This window comes from Emys orbicularis, chromosome 7, assembly GCF_028017835.1.
Source record: "Emys orbicularis isolate rEmyOrb1 chromosome 7, rEmyOrb1.hap1, whole genome shotgun sequence".
Classification (NCBI taxonomy): Eukaryota; Metazoa; Chordata; order Testudines; family Emydidae; genus Emys; species Emys orbicularis.
The window spans coordinates 112157838-112174124 of NC_088689.1; the positions used below are offsets into that span (position 1 = coordinate 112157838).

Genomic DNA, 16287 nt, shown 5'->3' on the forward strand with positions numbered 1-16287 from the left:
ATTAGAAGCAATTGCAGCAAGGGTAGGAATTTCAGAAAAACACTCCAGTCATGTCTCTGAAAATCCAATAAGCCAAATATACCTTTTATCTAATAACAATGTTTACTTATGCATGTGTTTTAAGAAACAGAAACTTGGTTGCAGAAATTGGGGAGATCTTACTTGTGAGCAAAACATTATTTTGTTGATTGGAGTTATCAGTGTATTCTGAGTTCGTAATTCATATGACTTTTGATTAAAAATGGGGCACCAAAGGCTATGGGATAAGGAGCCTTTCCGTTCTAGGCTGTTGGGTCAAATCCAGTCCAGGATGGTTGTGAGGTAAAGTTGTCACCATTTGTTGGCTATTCAGTGGCCCAGGTTGGGGTCTCAAGTCCAGTAGCAGTGGGCAGATATGTCTACATCACAGGCATGATGACCACCACCACACCTCGCACAGATTGACCACCTGATTGGCAGTCACCAGGGAGCAGTGGGGAGAATGGGCACAGATGCTCTCCTACCCTCTCCCTCATTGAGGTGGCTCCTCCATTACAGAAATGAGACATCTTGCCAGGGCTATATAGCAACTTGCACTAATGCTCTCCATGCTGAACCTGTTCCAGGGAGGAACAGGGCATCTGTAAATCTCTGGCTTGTGTTCCTGACATGTCCACATACTGGCGTGAATGATGTATCTGCTGTTCATTAACAGACTAGATCCCCCATCCTTGAGTCACTTTATTCTGGTGCTTACCTAGATGACCAGCGTAGTTAAACGCAAACCTAGAGAGTGCAAGAAACTGACATTTCACCTCAGAAGACTGCAGTGTGTGTGATACCCTGTAGAAAACTTCCCAAATCACATAGCTTGCCACAAATTGTATCAAAGAGACCTAACGCTTTGTAGCCCACTTAGGCCATTAACACTAATATAGAAAAAGTCTTGGTGAATCCAAAAAGTTGCAGGACAATATTTGACAATTTTAATATTGCAGCCCTGCAGTTTCGCTTCTGAATATCTTTGAGTTTGGTGGGAATCCCAATAGAAAGATGATTTTAATCAGGATGGTTTTCTTGGCTCTGATTAAGGTGTTTCAAAACAATGCTTTTAGCATTCTAAAAATCATCACCAAAAAATTGCATTTGGTAAAACTTCTTTTGTTACAAAATGTTGCAAGTGTCCATGAAATGCTAGAGGTGCAGGGTATTACAAAACTGCAGTTCATTGCTTACTTGCTGGGCAGTTCCACAAGGGAAGGCAGCTTTAAGCTGTGGTGCTAGGAAAAGGAATCAGTGCAACTGCTAGTCACACTGGCCATGAACCCTGGCATGGTCAATGGCACCCATTTGGGGGCTCTGATACCCAAATTCAGAGCCCCACCCCCCAAAAAAAGACTGGAAGTTGCAGATACCCTGAACCGCTCCAAACCCTCTCTGAATAAACTTTCTGTCACCAGGGATACATGGGCATATGCTGGGATGAATACAGCCTAACAATAGGCTTTTAAAGTACCAATAGGACCTTAGTACTGTACACATTTCCCCCCCACTCCCCCCAGATATGGAACTGGTAAATTAAATTGTTTGAGAAAGGTGATTGGATAGCTCATATGAATGGTGATGAGATATTGAGCCAGTGAGATATTCAACCTCACTGCTTCATGCCTTGCCCAGGTCATCTGATGGCTATTCTGTGGCCTGTGTGACCTGAACTGAGGGTCTCAGTCTAGTTTGTAATGGATGAGTCTCGACATCACAAAACTCACCACAAATTGGCATTCAATGGCTCTCTTGTTGGCAGTATACCACCTGAGGGCTGAATGTACATGGATAATTAAATACCACCTCACCCTATAGGTGGGTGGCCAGCAAGCCCAGGTTGACATACTGGCGTCAATATTGGTGGGCTGGAAAAAACTTGCAGTGTCCTATGCTCTTCTGCAGCTAAAACATAGTCTTCAGTTTCCAGGGCCATCCATGTTCAACTTTTATGAGCACCAAAATGTACTTTAAATAAAAGAGAATTGCTTACCAAGGGGGCTTGTCATTTACATTGTTGTTGTGTCTTCTGAACAGTGAAGCAACTGAAGAAGTTATACATGTTGAAAACTGAACTGAAGTTGACACCAATTACCTCTCCTCATTTTAGGGTACAAGGATTTCATTCAGTGTGTTGTAGCTCAGCTACATAATTAATGTAAAGACTTAACCAACCCTTCAGAAATTCTTTCGCCCTGGGTGAATACATTAGTTGACCAGCAAGTAACATATCATTCAGTTTTTCATTATCAGTCACCATAGTAAAGGTGGAAGAATAGATTTTGTGCTTTGGACTGGTAAACATTCATGTCAGTTTTACAAGTCTGAATTAACATTTAAATTGCTGGCAGAACAAACTGAGTGTGGATTTGTTTTGCAGTCTACAATACAGATAAAAGCATTGCTACAAATTGCTTGCACTGCATTTTTATGGATTAAAACTAGAACTGGTCAAAATGTTTCTGTTGAAAGACTGTTTTATGATGGAACTGGGTGTTCCAATAAAGATTTGTAAGTGTCTTCTTTCCACTGAAACTTTTGATTTTTAATTGAAAATCTGAACATCAAAAAACTGAAAACATTTGGTCAAAACCCCAACATTTCATTTTGGAAATATTGAAACATTGTTTCTACATTTCTGATTGAAATGAAAAATGTTGACATTCCTGTATTGATAGGTTTCTGTTTGGCTCAGTCTGATATTAAACTGTGTCCTCCTGAGTGGCCGCAGTGCTTCATGGGAGTTGTAGTCAGTGCTTCCTGCCACCATTTTCCTCTATGGACCAGCTGCACTACAATTCTAGTCAAAATTACTATAAACAAATAAAGTTAATTGGGGTGGATTCTCTGGTGGCTTCACTGCCACTATGTTTCTATTAAACCAGTGAATAGATATTTGTTGAAACCAGGATGGCAAACTGCTAACATGGCTTTTCTTTGTTTCTTTTCCAGACTTCACAAAACCACCACTAGCACCAAAACCAAAGATTATCAGTCATCTTTCTTCCGTGGCTGTCTCCAAATTTCCGCCTTCATTGTCAAGGCCTGATATTCTTCATAATCCAAACTCTATGTCTAGGGGTCCAAAACCACCCATTGCTCCCAAGCCAAAACTCTCAGCTGACACTGAGGGGAGGTCCAGTGTTTATACCAACAATAACTTAAATAAATTCACAAATGGAAAACTGATATGTCCCGATGGAGAGCTGTATGAAGGAAATCAATGCAACATTGAGTGCTCGGAATCTGAGGCTGGTGATGAATATATCGTAGTTCCTGAAGCTCAGCTGACTGATGACTTTGAACATGCGCATGACGAGTGTTTAGAGTCATCTGCAGAGAATGAGGTCTTAGAAACTCCAGAAGCATCAGGGGAGGAAGAGGATCATAGCATAGCTAATGACGAGGAGATTTGTAATCCAGAAATAACTGAAGCCGAGGACAATGACTCTTCAGATGCTGTGGAACCTGTGGAACCAGACTCAGATGGAGCAACGGAAATGAGAGGCTGTGACAGGTCTGAAGCACTTAGTCAAGTGTCTTCAGGAGCCCTTGAAGTAGAAGATGTTGCTTCTAAGAATATGGATGAAGAAGTGGACTGTGTAGATGACCCCCAAAACTACTTCAAAGGTGAGGCTGAGGAAACATTTAATAACCTCGATCTGGTAAAGGACAATAATGAGTATAACCTGGAAAACTGTAAGATTTTGAATGGAGATGAGGACTTGAAGGGCAATATCTGTGAAGACATTATTCTAACACATTTACCTGTAGATGATGAGCTAATACCAGAAGAGAATGATGAACTGCCCCAAACTTTAGAAGATGAGCTATCAAACAATGACACAGAAGTGAGTCCAGCAAACAATGGTGACCTGGATGATAATGCAGAGTTTGTACTGAGTACAGAAACGGAATTAGTAAATTATGGTTGTGCAAATCCTGATATAATTCCTGATGATGTTGATGAAGAAGAAACAGACATTGGGTTAGGACTGAAAGAAAATGAACCTGACGCAGAAGAGGATTTGGGAGGTTCTATCAATGAAGCTGCAGCTGAAGAAGAGGAAGTAAGTCCAGATAACGACAAAGAAACAAATGTGGAAAGGGAAGACTATATAGATGATGGGTACCAAACCATTGAGATGAAGAGTGAGGAGGAAACATCAAAGACAACATGTGAGGCTAGAGAAGACTCTGAAAAAGAGGAAGAAGTGGTGAAGGCAGAGAATATAGATGATAGTTGTCAAATTGTTCCGTTTGAGAGCGATTGCAATGAAGATGTCATTGACTCACCCCAAGAAAACTTAGATGATAATTTGCAACCGGAAAGGACTTTTTTGAGTAATGATAGCCAGCTCTCTAGTCCTCAAACTGTTAGTGAGCCAGAGCTGGAAGTGGAATCTAAACCAAATGTGTTTGTTGAAGATTGTGGTGACAATGAATGTGTCTTGGAAGAATCTGAATCAGATGAGCAAGTTCTTGAAGGCAACAAGGTCAGTCATAGTAGCTTTGAAGAAAGCTCCCCAAATCCACCTGAACAAGCATCAGTTGAGGATAAATACCATACAGCAGAAGAATTAGCTAGATGTGATCAAAGCAAATATAAAGCAGACTGTGCTAGTGAACATGAGTCTAGTGAGTATTTAGCAGTCCCTGAAGTGGTTGTTGTACCTGAGGAAGGAGAAACAACCAGTGATTCTCTAGATGATCCTTATGTGATGCCCTCAAAGAATGCAACCCCTCATGTTAGAGAAGTGGTGCAGACCGAATTAGAAGATATTCCATGTGATTACAGCATAAGAGAAGAACTAATTGTAGACACTGAAAACAACCTGCTATCCATTGATCGAAAAAGTATGGTCACTAGAACAAGGTCACTCTCTGGGAAAGTGCCTGGCTATGTGCCAGAAACTGTTCCAGAAGAAACTGGACCAGAAACGGATGTACAGTCCTCAAATGATGACTCTCTGACTGAATATTTAACCAATAACTTACCGCTATTGGAAGGAAAACCAATAGAAGTCAATAGGGCCTTACCAGCCACGTCAAGACGCTTTATTTTATACCCACGGTCTTACTCGGTAGAAGGGAGAGATATGCCAGTCTCTGTTTACAGAGAAACTGATGGCTCTACATTGGATGACAATAGAATAAAGAGGACAGAAGACAACCTCTTTTTGCCCTGTGTAATTGGTTCTTCAGGTAGCTTTTCACAGAGGAATCACCTTTCATCAAGTGGTGTGTCCACCCCATCCTCAGTTGTTGACATACCACCTCCTTTTGAACTAGCCTGTATCACCAAAAAGCCAATCACTAAAAGTTCCCCCTCACTTTTAATAGAGAATGAATCTCCTGATAAGTACACTAAGAAAAAGAAATCATCTTTTAAGAGGTTTCTCACCCTAAAATTTAAGAAGAAGACAGAAAATAAGGTCCATGTGGATGTTAATGTTTCCTCTTCAAGGTCCTCTTCAGAGTCTAGCTATCACGGGACTTCTAGGATTATGGAACTGGACAGAAGGAGCTTGAGTAGTTCACCTCAGCTAAAGTCCCATACTGGGAAGCTGCGAGCTTCTGAGTCTCCCTCTACTGTTCTTTTCTACAAGGATGGTAAAAGAAAGGGGATACCCAAAACCTTTAGCAGGAGTGTGTCGAGAGTGGAGTCCTTTGAGGATCGATCCAGACCTCCTTTCATGCCACTCCCCTTAACTAAACCTAGGTCTATTTCGTTCCCTAATGCTGATACTTCTGACTATGAAAACATTCCAGCTGTGAGCTCCGATTATGAAAATATACAAATTCCTCCTCGAAGACCAACCAGAGCAGGAACTTTTACAGAATTTTTTGAAGATCCCAGTAGGGCATTATCTGCTGCTAATGAGAATGACGGCTATGTGGATATGAGCAGCTTCACAGCCTTTGAGAACAAGCAGCAAACCACAGACCAGGAAACAGAAAGGTACTGTAGTAAATTATTATGTAAGACCTGCTAGCCTTGACCAATCAAGACTTCCTCTGTTAGGTGTCATAGGCAGATCCTCCGTTTTGCTTGGCTTATTCTCCTTGTTCAGGCAATGCTTTCAATAAAGAGTTTGGAAGAATACAAGATAAACCATTATCAGTGAAAAGAGACTAAATTAAGATGTATTGAAACTCTTTTTGTAAACACATACCTAACAAACCCAGTGGAATTGGATGATCATATCTGGGTAGAGAACATAAGTCAAACAAAGTTCATTTAAAAATAATCATTTTACTCTGGTGGATCTATTTTTTTATGAGCAATATTTCTGAGTTCTTGTTTGAATGGAATTTATTACAGATACAAACTGTCTTACTGGGTCCTGGAATCTCTGCTTTCATTTCATCATTCTTGCCAATTTCCATATGCAACATTGTGTACTTAATTTATCCTTCAAAGTACAGCAATTAAATATGGACCAAAAAATGCCAAGCAAATCAGGACCTAATCTGAACAGTCTATTAATTTATTAAATTGCTTTATAATCTTTCATTATGGAGTTTTGGCAGCTTCTGACTTCTGAATGAATTACATAAATGGTTTGTCTGAAACTGCATGTGTTGCATTTTGTGATTTTTCAGCTTCGCTTTAACTATTTGTTCTGGTGCAACTCTATTTGGGACCATCTGTCTTCTCCTTGATATTCCACCATAACTTCCCTATTATCATTTTATAATCATATTAGAGCTTGAAGCCAATGGGGTGAGACTAGCATAAAGGAGAAGAGAATTTAACCCACTGGCTCCAGTTAGAACAGGTAACAGAGAAAACAAAGGAAAAGCAATTGAATGAAAAATCTGGGGTGAATGAAATGAAAGTCTTCCAACCGCGTTTTAAATGTACCTTTTATTCTTCCCCCCCCCCCCCCGAGCTGTTTCACACTCATGTTTCACTTTTTCATGAAGTGTGTATTTTCAAATCTCCTCCTCCCACACATTTTGCATGGGGCAGGAAATCAAAATATTAACTGCATGGGGAAGCTCACGTTAGTCAGATCTCACTAATGATCCGCTAGTCATTTTCCTTTCAGCAGCTCCATTTCCATTGAGAAAACTGACATTTGCTTTGAAACTGGGCCATTTGTTTGTATCAGAGACATACCACCCATTTTGGGTTATTCTTTAAGGTAAAAATATTGAACTACGTAAATTGCTATGACTTAGACATATTTGTTGCCAGGGGAAAAGCCAATCAGAACTGGTTCAAGGAAGTCTCAAGGTCAAGGCTTGAACATGATATTTCATATTGTTTTTTGTGTATGCTGTTTCTGCTGCTAGCGGAGAAATGAAAATTGGGCATTCCTAAATAGCCCCTTTCTCAGTAGAAGGCCGTTTGGGAAGCAGAGATGTGCATGTTGCTAACAAGTTTTTATTGAGCCTCATTCATGTATTCAGTGCTGTACAAAATGGAAAAAGACCATGCCCAAAATGGATTATCAAAATGGATAAACAATATAGTTCAGTTACATAATGCCCTGGATTAGAACAGAATAGTCTAATCTCAAAACAGGGTAATTATACATATTGTGTGTGTGTGTGTGTGTGTGTATATATATATATATATATATATATATATATATATATATATAGTTAGTATATTTATTGTTAAAATGTTGCTTCTTAAAATGGACTTCAAGGGACCTAAACCTTAGAATATGGAATCATATGAGAAGTAACCCTGCCACAGAAAACCTCATGATGCTATTAATTTAGAATTCCTGGCCTACTTTTATTATGATGCTTATTTCACTCATCTTAGACCCTGACTTCTTTGACATAGCACATATGTAACACATGTGGCACTTCCTGTCCTCACTATATTCACCTACATGGTGTTGGTAGCTAGCATCTGTCGGTATATTGGTGAAGGGCTACGTATTTGATGAATGAATCAGTGCAAATCTTCATTAAAGTTTCAATTAACAGAATTTGAAGAGGATATAGAATTATAATGATCCAGAAACCACCACGTTCTGAATGTTTGTGATTGGGTGGGGGGCATTGAAACTGACAGATGAGAAGATTCACTTTTTAATTTTAATACGTAAAAGAAAAACCATATGGAATAGATTTAAACCAATAATTTTTAATTAAATGCAATCAAATTTCTAGAAAGAGCTCAATAATGCAAGTCTGCTAGAAATACATCTTATCTTACAATTACCATTGCGAGGCGAGTGTTTACAATATTGTCCCCTGATGGGCAGTTACTGTAGATCCCCCAAATTTCGCTATGTGGTATTAATAATTAAAATCCGATTCAGAAATGCAACAATACAGATGGTCATTAGCACGCTGCGCTGTGGGGAAAAGAGTTAGCCGTATGTGGAACCAGCCTTTAGGCCCCTCAAACCCCCTTACCCATGAACCCTTCCTGATTTGGGCAGCCAAGAAATGTAAATTTCAGCTTTCACTTCGTTTTTAGAAAGGAAGAGTCTCTCCCTTTTCTTTTGCAGAGATGGCCTTGAAAATGTAAACGGATGTAAAACGACAGCTAGCGTTGAAAGGAAAATACAGCTGGGCTCCGCATCTGCAGTAGGAAACTGCTCTTGCCACCTACACACACAGTTTGGGCTAGATCACTGGTGCTAATGGAGCTATGCCTATTTACAACTAGCTAAAGATATGGCCTGTTAAGGAAAACGAATGAATTACCTTTGGGGTGTATCCCAAAGAACCATTTCATTTGCCCTCCCCAGAACCCTTAGTCCGCCTGTACCATGTGATGTGATAATGGTCGAAAAGAAGCTGCTATTTTGGGGAAGGGAAACTGGCACAGCAAACACTTGTTTCATAGGAACAGAGGGTCCTGTGGCACCCTTGCATCTGAAGAAGTGAGGTTCTTACCCACGAAAGCTTATGCTCCCAATACTTCTGTTAGTCTTAAAGGTGCCACAGGACCCTCTGTTGCTTTTTACAGATTCAGACTAACACGGCTACCCCTCTGATACTTGTTTCATAGGCTGTCTCTAGTCACAAAACTTCAGGAGAAACAGAAGGGTGCCTTTGCCACAGTTCTGAGAGTGATGGCAGGGAAATGGTGCAGTTAAGCATCTGCCAGAACTGCATTTCCATCATAACCTTCCGGTTACCTTGGCGCCAAGAAATTTGCTAGGCCCAAATAGTCCCTTCTGCTTCTGCTTCTCTGCTCAAACAGTTAGAGGGAAGCAAAAGGAAGATATCAGCAGCCCCACACAGTGTGCTCTCACCTGGGAGTTCAGACTTCCTGGGAGGGGATGAGCTGGGAAGATGCTGCTGTCCCTCCTGGGCATTGTTCACCCAAAAGTCCACAGGGTTCCCATCCACAATGGCGATCCATTCTGCACACAGTGAGCCATAGTCAGAGGACTGGGGGTAGCCAGCAGCAGGGACTATATGGGACAGCAGTCCTGAAGTTGTGGTGCTAAGTGGTCCGAGGAGTGGTGTGGAGACCCTGTGTCTCTGTGCAGACGGCCCAAGACCCATGGCATTTCCCAGTAGGTCTCACGATATATGAGGGTTTAGAAGGCCAAGCACCAATCCTCTGATGGGACAGAAAAGGGAACTGGAACAGGTACAGAGAAGGGCTACTAGGATGATCCGAGGAATGGAAAACCTGCCTTATGAAAGGAGACTCAAAGAGCTTGGCTTGTTTAGCCTAACCAAAAGAAGGCTGAGGGGAGATATGATTGCTATTTATAAATATATCAGAGGGATAAATATCAGGGAGGGAGAGGAATTATTTAAGCTTAATACCAATGTGGACACAAGAACAAATGGATATAAACTGGACATTAGGAAGTTTAGACTTGAAATTAGACAAAGGTTTCTAACCATTAGAGGAGTGAAGTTCTGGAACAGCCTCCCAAGGGGAGCAGTGGGGGCAAAAGACATATCTGGCTTGAAAACTAAGCTTGATAATTTTATGGAGGGGATGGTATGATGGGATAGCAATTATTTGATCTTTCATTATTAGCAGGTAAATATGCCCAATGGTCTGTGATGGGATGTTAGATGGGGTGGGATCTGAGTTACTACAGATAATTCTTTCCGGGGTGCTGGCTGGTGAGTCTTGCCCACATGCTCAGGGTTTAAGTGATCGCCATATTTGGAGTCGGGAAGGAATTTTCCTCCAGGGCAGATTGGCAGAGGCCCTAGAGGTTTTTTGCCTTCCTCTGCAGCGTGGGGCCTGGGTCACTTGCTGGAGGATTCGCTGCACCTTGAGGTCTTTAAACCACGATTTGAGGACTTTAATAACTCAGACATTAGTTAGGGGTTTGTTACAGGAGTGGATGGGTGAGATTCTGTGGCCTGCGTTGTGCAGGAGGTCACACTAGATGATCATAATAGTCCTTTCCGACCTTAAAGTCTATAAGTCTATGAGACAGTTTGGAACAAAGTCCAGGTTCCTTTCCACAGATGTCTTTATGGAAGGGGACAATCTGGTCATCCATTTGCTCAGCTAGTGGCACATTCCTCTCTCAGTGAACACATGCATCCCTCTCACATACATGGTGTGGGGAGCCCACAGAGTTTGAGCCTGGGAGTAAATCTATCTACAGGTCTTTAGGAGAAAGATGGGGCCACAGGAGGGCATACATGAATAAGGCAAGCGGGATTTGGCCTTTGATTTGCCCGATCCAGACTGGGCATTTGCTCAGTGATCAGCGAGCAACGTGGCTCAGCTAAAATCTAAAACATTTAAACTGGATATGATATTTAACGTTGCAAAGCACCAACAGCCCACGTGCAGTCACTGCTCGGTAAAGAAATGTCACATGGATTTTCCCCACAAATACTGACTGCACATACATGCTGTACTTGTGCCACAATAAGTACATACGCAAGGGCTCTGTCAGCTCAAATAGATCCAAAAATCTAAAATTTATAAAGTGCCAGATTCCAGAGTTCCATGCTAGGTAGGGCTGTTATGGTCTACCCAGCACTTAAATTACATTTAAAATAAACCAGATCTTACGTTACATTTGAACAATTGGTTTTAACAGCTAAAAAGAACATGTCATTTTTAATTTCTTCAATACTTGTTCATTTCCATGGGAGATTCCCCCCCCACACACACACACACACACTTTTTTTTTTTTAATTATACAGTGGATTTAGTGACAGGTACAGGACTGATAGCCCTACAGAGAGAAGTCCTCTAGCAAGAGACATGGGGCACACGGGCAGTGGAAATGCACACTTGCCCCACTCCACCAAGATAGGAATAGGGATCAACAATGGGGTGAGAAGGTACTTTAATCTCCAGAATATGTTTATTCCTCTGCCTCCAGGATGAATCTACTGACAGAGGGTCTAACCAATTAATGCCACTGGTGATGGTGGCTTTGTGGTACAGACACTTGCCGCTAGGAAGTGGACTGAAACCATCATCTCCATTTCACGTAGGTCACCAAACAGCTATCAAATGGTACAAACGGTTAGTCACTGCTGTCTGGGGGCAGATTCAAATCTGCAAACTAGGGGTGATAGGCTCCAGATCTCATTGATGAGGCCCCAAACCATCCTATCACTTTTTCCCCCCTTTCCCTTTTGTGAGGAACACTAAAAAGGCTCACAGAAAAGTCACACAAAAATATACTTAGAAGGTGAAATTCACTCCATTGAAGAGGGCCTGGTTAACAGCCTGTGCACCTTAAAATGCATTTAAAAGAGGGGAGATTAATCTAAACCACGGTGGTGAATTTCACCCAACTAGCATTCAGAACCTAGTTTTGACCAATAATAAGGAAGCTGTATCCTCAGCTCTCCGTGTTGTTCCTTGAAATTGCCAGCACATATGTTATATGAAATAAAATCACTCTCACTTCGGAGACTGAGTCCAAGTGCAGTATGCTAAGGCTAAAGTGCAGGTAGAGAGATAATACATGCAATGGATAGTCCAGTATAAGTGATGTACATTTTGAAACAGCCAAACCAAGGAAAGGATGATCAGTGTTTGTGTATTGAAGTGGAGCAAGAAACATACTGGAATTCTATAGATCATTTGCCTAATAATAAATACAGTGAATCACTATTGTTGATATAGCAGAGAGGTGCACAATATGTTAATGTATGTAACTAGGGTGACCAGACAGCAAATGTGAAAAATCGGGACGGGGGTGGGGGGGTAATAGGAGCCTATATAAGAAAAAGGCCCAAAAATCGGGACTGTCCCTATAATATCGGGACATCTGGTCACCCTATATGTAACACACTAGCTAGCTTGTAAACAGAATGTTCTTAGAAAACATTTCAAAGGGACACTGTTGAGACTACCAGGCCAAAAATGTGCCATGCCAAATACTAGAGAGATGAGGACAGATGTGCAGATTATGGGAGGTAGGGTGACCAGACAGCAAGTGTGAAAAATCGGGACAGGGGGTAGGGGGTAATAGGAGGCTATATAAGAAACGGACCCAAAAATTGGGACCGTCCCTATAATATCGGGACATCTGGTCACCCTAATGGGAGGCAGCCATGAAAGTAACTGAAATGGACATCTCAATGCTTTTATTCACACTTTTACCATCAGCTCTTTATCTGATACATAGCCAGACCTCCAATTCAGCTCTACTCTCTGCAATTATTGTTAATCAAATTTATTACGGCAGTGCCTCAGGGCTAGCCAAGAATGAGGCTCCATTGAGCTAGGCACTGTACATAAGAACGGCCATACTGGGTCAGACCAAAGGTCCATCTAGCCCAGTATCTTGTCTACTGACAGTGGCCAATGGCAGGTGCCCCAGAGGGAATGAACAGAACAGGTAATCATCAAGTGATCCATCCCCTGTTGCCCATTCCCAGCTTCTGGCAAACAGAGGCTAGGGACACCATCCCTGTCCATTCTGACTAATAGCCATTGATGATCCTATCCTACATGAACTTATCTATTTCTTTTTTAAAACCTGTTATAGTCTTGGCCTTCACAACAGCCTTTGGCAAGGTTGACTGTGTGTTGTGTGAACAAACACTTCCTTTTGTTTGTTTTAAACCTGCTGCCTTTTAATTTCAGTTGGTGACCCCCAGTTCTTGTGTTATGTACAACCACAGTAGACAGTCCCTGCCCCCAAAGAGCTTGTAACATAAATAGACAAGTCAGACACAGGCAGGGGGGAAAGGTAGAACTCACAAGCAGCGTGAACAATGTGATAGCAGCAAATGTCATGTTAGTTCCACGGGGTTGTGGGGATTGGATGGGTTACTTATGAAGATTTCAGCTAAAAGGGAAGGGAAGGGAAGGGAAGGGAAGGGAGGGGAGCGGGGCAGATGTGGAATGAACTCTCAACTCAGACTAGTCAGATACTAAAAGTTAGACAAGTATATTGCCTAACTGGAGCCTCAGTAAAGTCCAAGTACGGATGAGAATTTTGCCTGGTGATCAGAGCAGGAGGGTCCCGCAAGAGGAAACGTTCAATGTATACCAGTACATATGCCCCCTGTGAATGTGCAGCACCATGCTTTGGTTTGTTACTGTAGGGTTGTTGAAATCCAGCAAAGAGTAGGCCACTTGCGTAAAGTGAGTAAAATGGAGCTAGACCCAGGGTCACTCTCTGGATTTTTTTTTTAATTAATCAAATAAACCAGATTTACAGCTGTAATTTTGTTACTTTCTTCTCTTTCTTTTTTCATTAGCAACACATTTGAAACAAATTCATTTAACTTTTAAAATAGATCAGAACCCCTTAACACAGATTTAATCCCCAAGCATGATAGACTGATGCTTTTGAACACGTGCACTACGTCTATAATATGCATGCTCTTTCCTCATTACTAGCATCTGAAATTTTGTCTATTTGGCAGCCTAATGTTTGTACATTCAGGCGGTCAGTCAAGTAAATGTAGCTCCAACAGTGGCCCATAAACAGCTTTCTTCCCTAGGAAAAGGGATGATAGCTGTTTACAGGAGTGAGGTCTGTTTTACTGCTTTTGTGAACAGACACAGTTCAGTTGAACTTCTTCCAAGAATATAACAGAACTGGAAGACAACTCCCACCTGTTCATGCTCTCTGTATGTGTGTATATATATCTCCTCAATATATGTTTCACTCTATATGCATCCGAAGAAGTGGGTTGTAGCCCACGAAAGCTTATGCTCTAATAAATTTGTTAGTCTCTAAGGTGCCACAAGTACTCCTGTTATTTTTGAGAACTGGAAAAGGTTTCCATGGAGTGTATTTTGGAAATGTTAGAAATCTCCTCTTTATAATTTGTAGGTTAAAGATCCCTCAGATTTAAACATTGTGGGGAAAATTCTGATCTTAGTATAAATCCACTCAAACAGCATTGATTTCAATGGAGTTTACATCAGCATCACAGAGCTCAGAATCTGTCCCTGTTTCTTCAGAAAGAGGCTCTCTCTTCTGATTATAAACAAAAGCACATTTTTTTACTTTAAAAATATAATTGCATTTTATTCTTTAAAAAGTTTTGTCTTTCAATAACATTTTAAGAACATAGGACTTCCCTCCACTCCTGTGCTTTCTGGCCAACCTCCTCCCCTGCTGCATTTGTTTTAACTGATTGGATCTGTCGTGGCAGGTGGATGGGTTTGTAAAAGCTGGCATAAGCAAGTGGGGCGGGAAGCAGAGTGGTTACACACTGCAACGCAGCAGATATTCCGTCTGGTGTGGGTTTAGCTGAGTTGCTCCCCAGACTTACTGGCTGCACTATGTAGCCTTAGAGGTCACTGACTTCAAAGGTGAGGGCTCTAAGCAAGTTGTTGTTATTAAAGGTGAATGTGGAGAGGAAGTCAAAGGCCCAAAGGGGCTCTACTACAGAGACAATTCATTGTTAATAATTGAGGCAGGTTGTTTATCATGGGGAAAAGAGAGGGGGGAATGGCTTGCAACCACAGATTTGTTGTCTTAAAAGCTTAATTATGCTGATCCTTCCTTGAGCATACAGGGTAAAGATATTAATCAAATGGGTTAGGGGGGATTTTTGCCCATGGTTCAGTTCCAGGAGCAGAGGTTATCTGTTAGCATTAAGTGAGCGTATCTTGGTTTCTCCTTACTGTTGCCCTGAGCATGAATATCCCACATCCACACGGTCTTTCTTTTCTTATTACAAGATGCAAACACAGAGTCCAAGGCCACACACAGCCGGTCCATGGCCCAGCTGGGACTTGAACCCCAGCCTCTGTATTTTAAAATGGAATTAGTGCTGGTGACAGGTGCAGGATTGGTAGCCCTGGAGAATGAAGCCCTGAGCTATAGAACAAGGGAACTTAACCTAGCTACTAGACCACGCTGCCTCCTCTCAGGTATGCATTTGCCAGATACTGCTATTGTCTTGGATGTAGTGCACAAATTAATTTTAAGGACAAAATTCTGGATCCCAGCACCAAGCCACGTGTCTGGGCTATTTCATAGGGGAGCTCCGCAGGGGTGGGAAGGAGAAAAGCCTTTCCCCACTATGACAGCAGCACAGCTGATATCCAGCCACCACTACTGCCAGATGATCCCACACCAAGGGAAGAATAGCTAGTGGATCTATATAGCTGTGTATTCAGTGGCACCAGCCACCCTTACCCCCACTGCAACCCTGTGTGGTGTGGTGTGGTGCAAGAATTCTCCAGGGAAGAGAGCTCTGTGGTACACAAAAGGTGTGGACTACCTAAGGCTAGCCCGGCTCCTGTCGCCAGTTTTCTGCAACAGTTTCACCGAGCAAGGGCTCTCTGTGGCTGTGGACGAGGGGCAGGATCTGGCCAAACAGAAATGATCACTAGTTGGTAATGTATTGCTGACCACAGAGGATCAAGCCAGGGTAGGCTCCTCAGTAAATTAGTAGCAGATGGACTAAGCAGGTAATGCAATCGTCTACCATTTGAAGGAGGCTTGTATGTGATTAGCAGAAGGAGAAAGTCCCATCAGCCACAGGTGGCTCAAAGGATTAATTCTGACTGAACAAAAGGGCTGTGGCTGTGCAACATGCTGCTGTTTCCTGCCTCATACTTAGATTATTTGTTCTGTAGTTGTACAGCACCTTGCACAGTGTGGTCCTGGGTCCATGACTAGGAGTCCTAGGTGCTAGAGCAATACAAATAACCACTACTACTATTACTACACAGGAGAACTGAGCTGGAGCATCCCTTGGGGCTTCTATTCCCTGGACTAGCAGAGAACAAGCAATCAGTGTGGGTGGAACATGATCTCTGTCACTGAAGGTGCAAACTGCCCAGCGTGGACTGGGCAGATAATGGAAGAGCAGAAACTCTGATCTTAAAGGAAACCACCTGCCTTTTTTGTTACTATGGTTCAC

At 42.0% G+C, this 16287-nt stretch overlaps 1 protein-coding gene across 1 annotated transcript in view; it reads left to right on the forward strand.

Moving 5' to 3' along the window:
- The first annotated feature begins 2966 nt into the window (after positions 1-2966).
- FGD5 (FYVE, RhoGEF and PH domain containing 5) overlaps positions 2967-16287 on the forward strand; it is a 137357-nt gene continuing 124036 nt past the window's right edge. The window contains exon 1 of the mRNA XM_065408176.1: positions 2967-5983. Within this exon, the coding sequence (XP_065264248.1) occupies positions 3093-5983 (2891 nt within the window). The 5' untranslated portion in view covers positions 2967-3092. The remainder of the gene's footprint in view (positions 5984-16287) is intronic.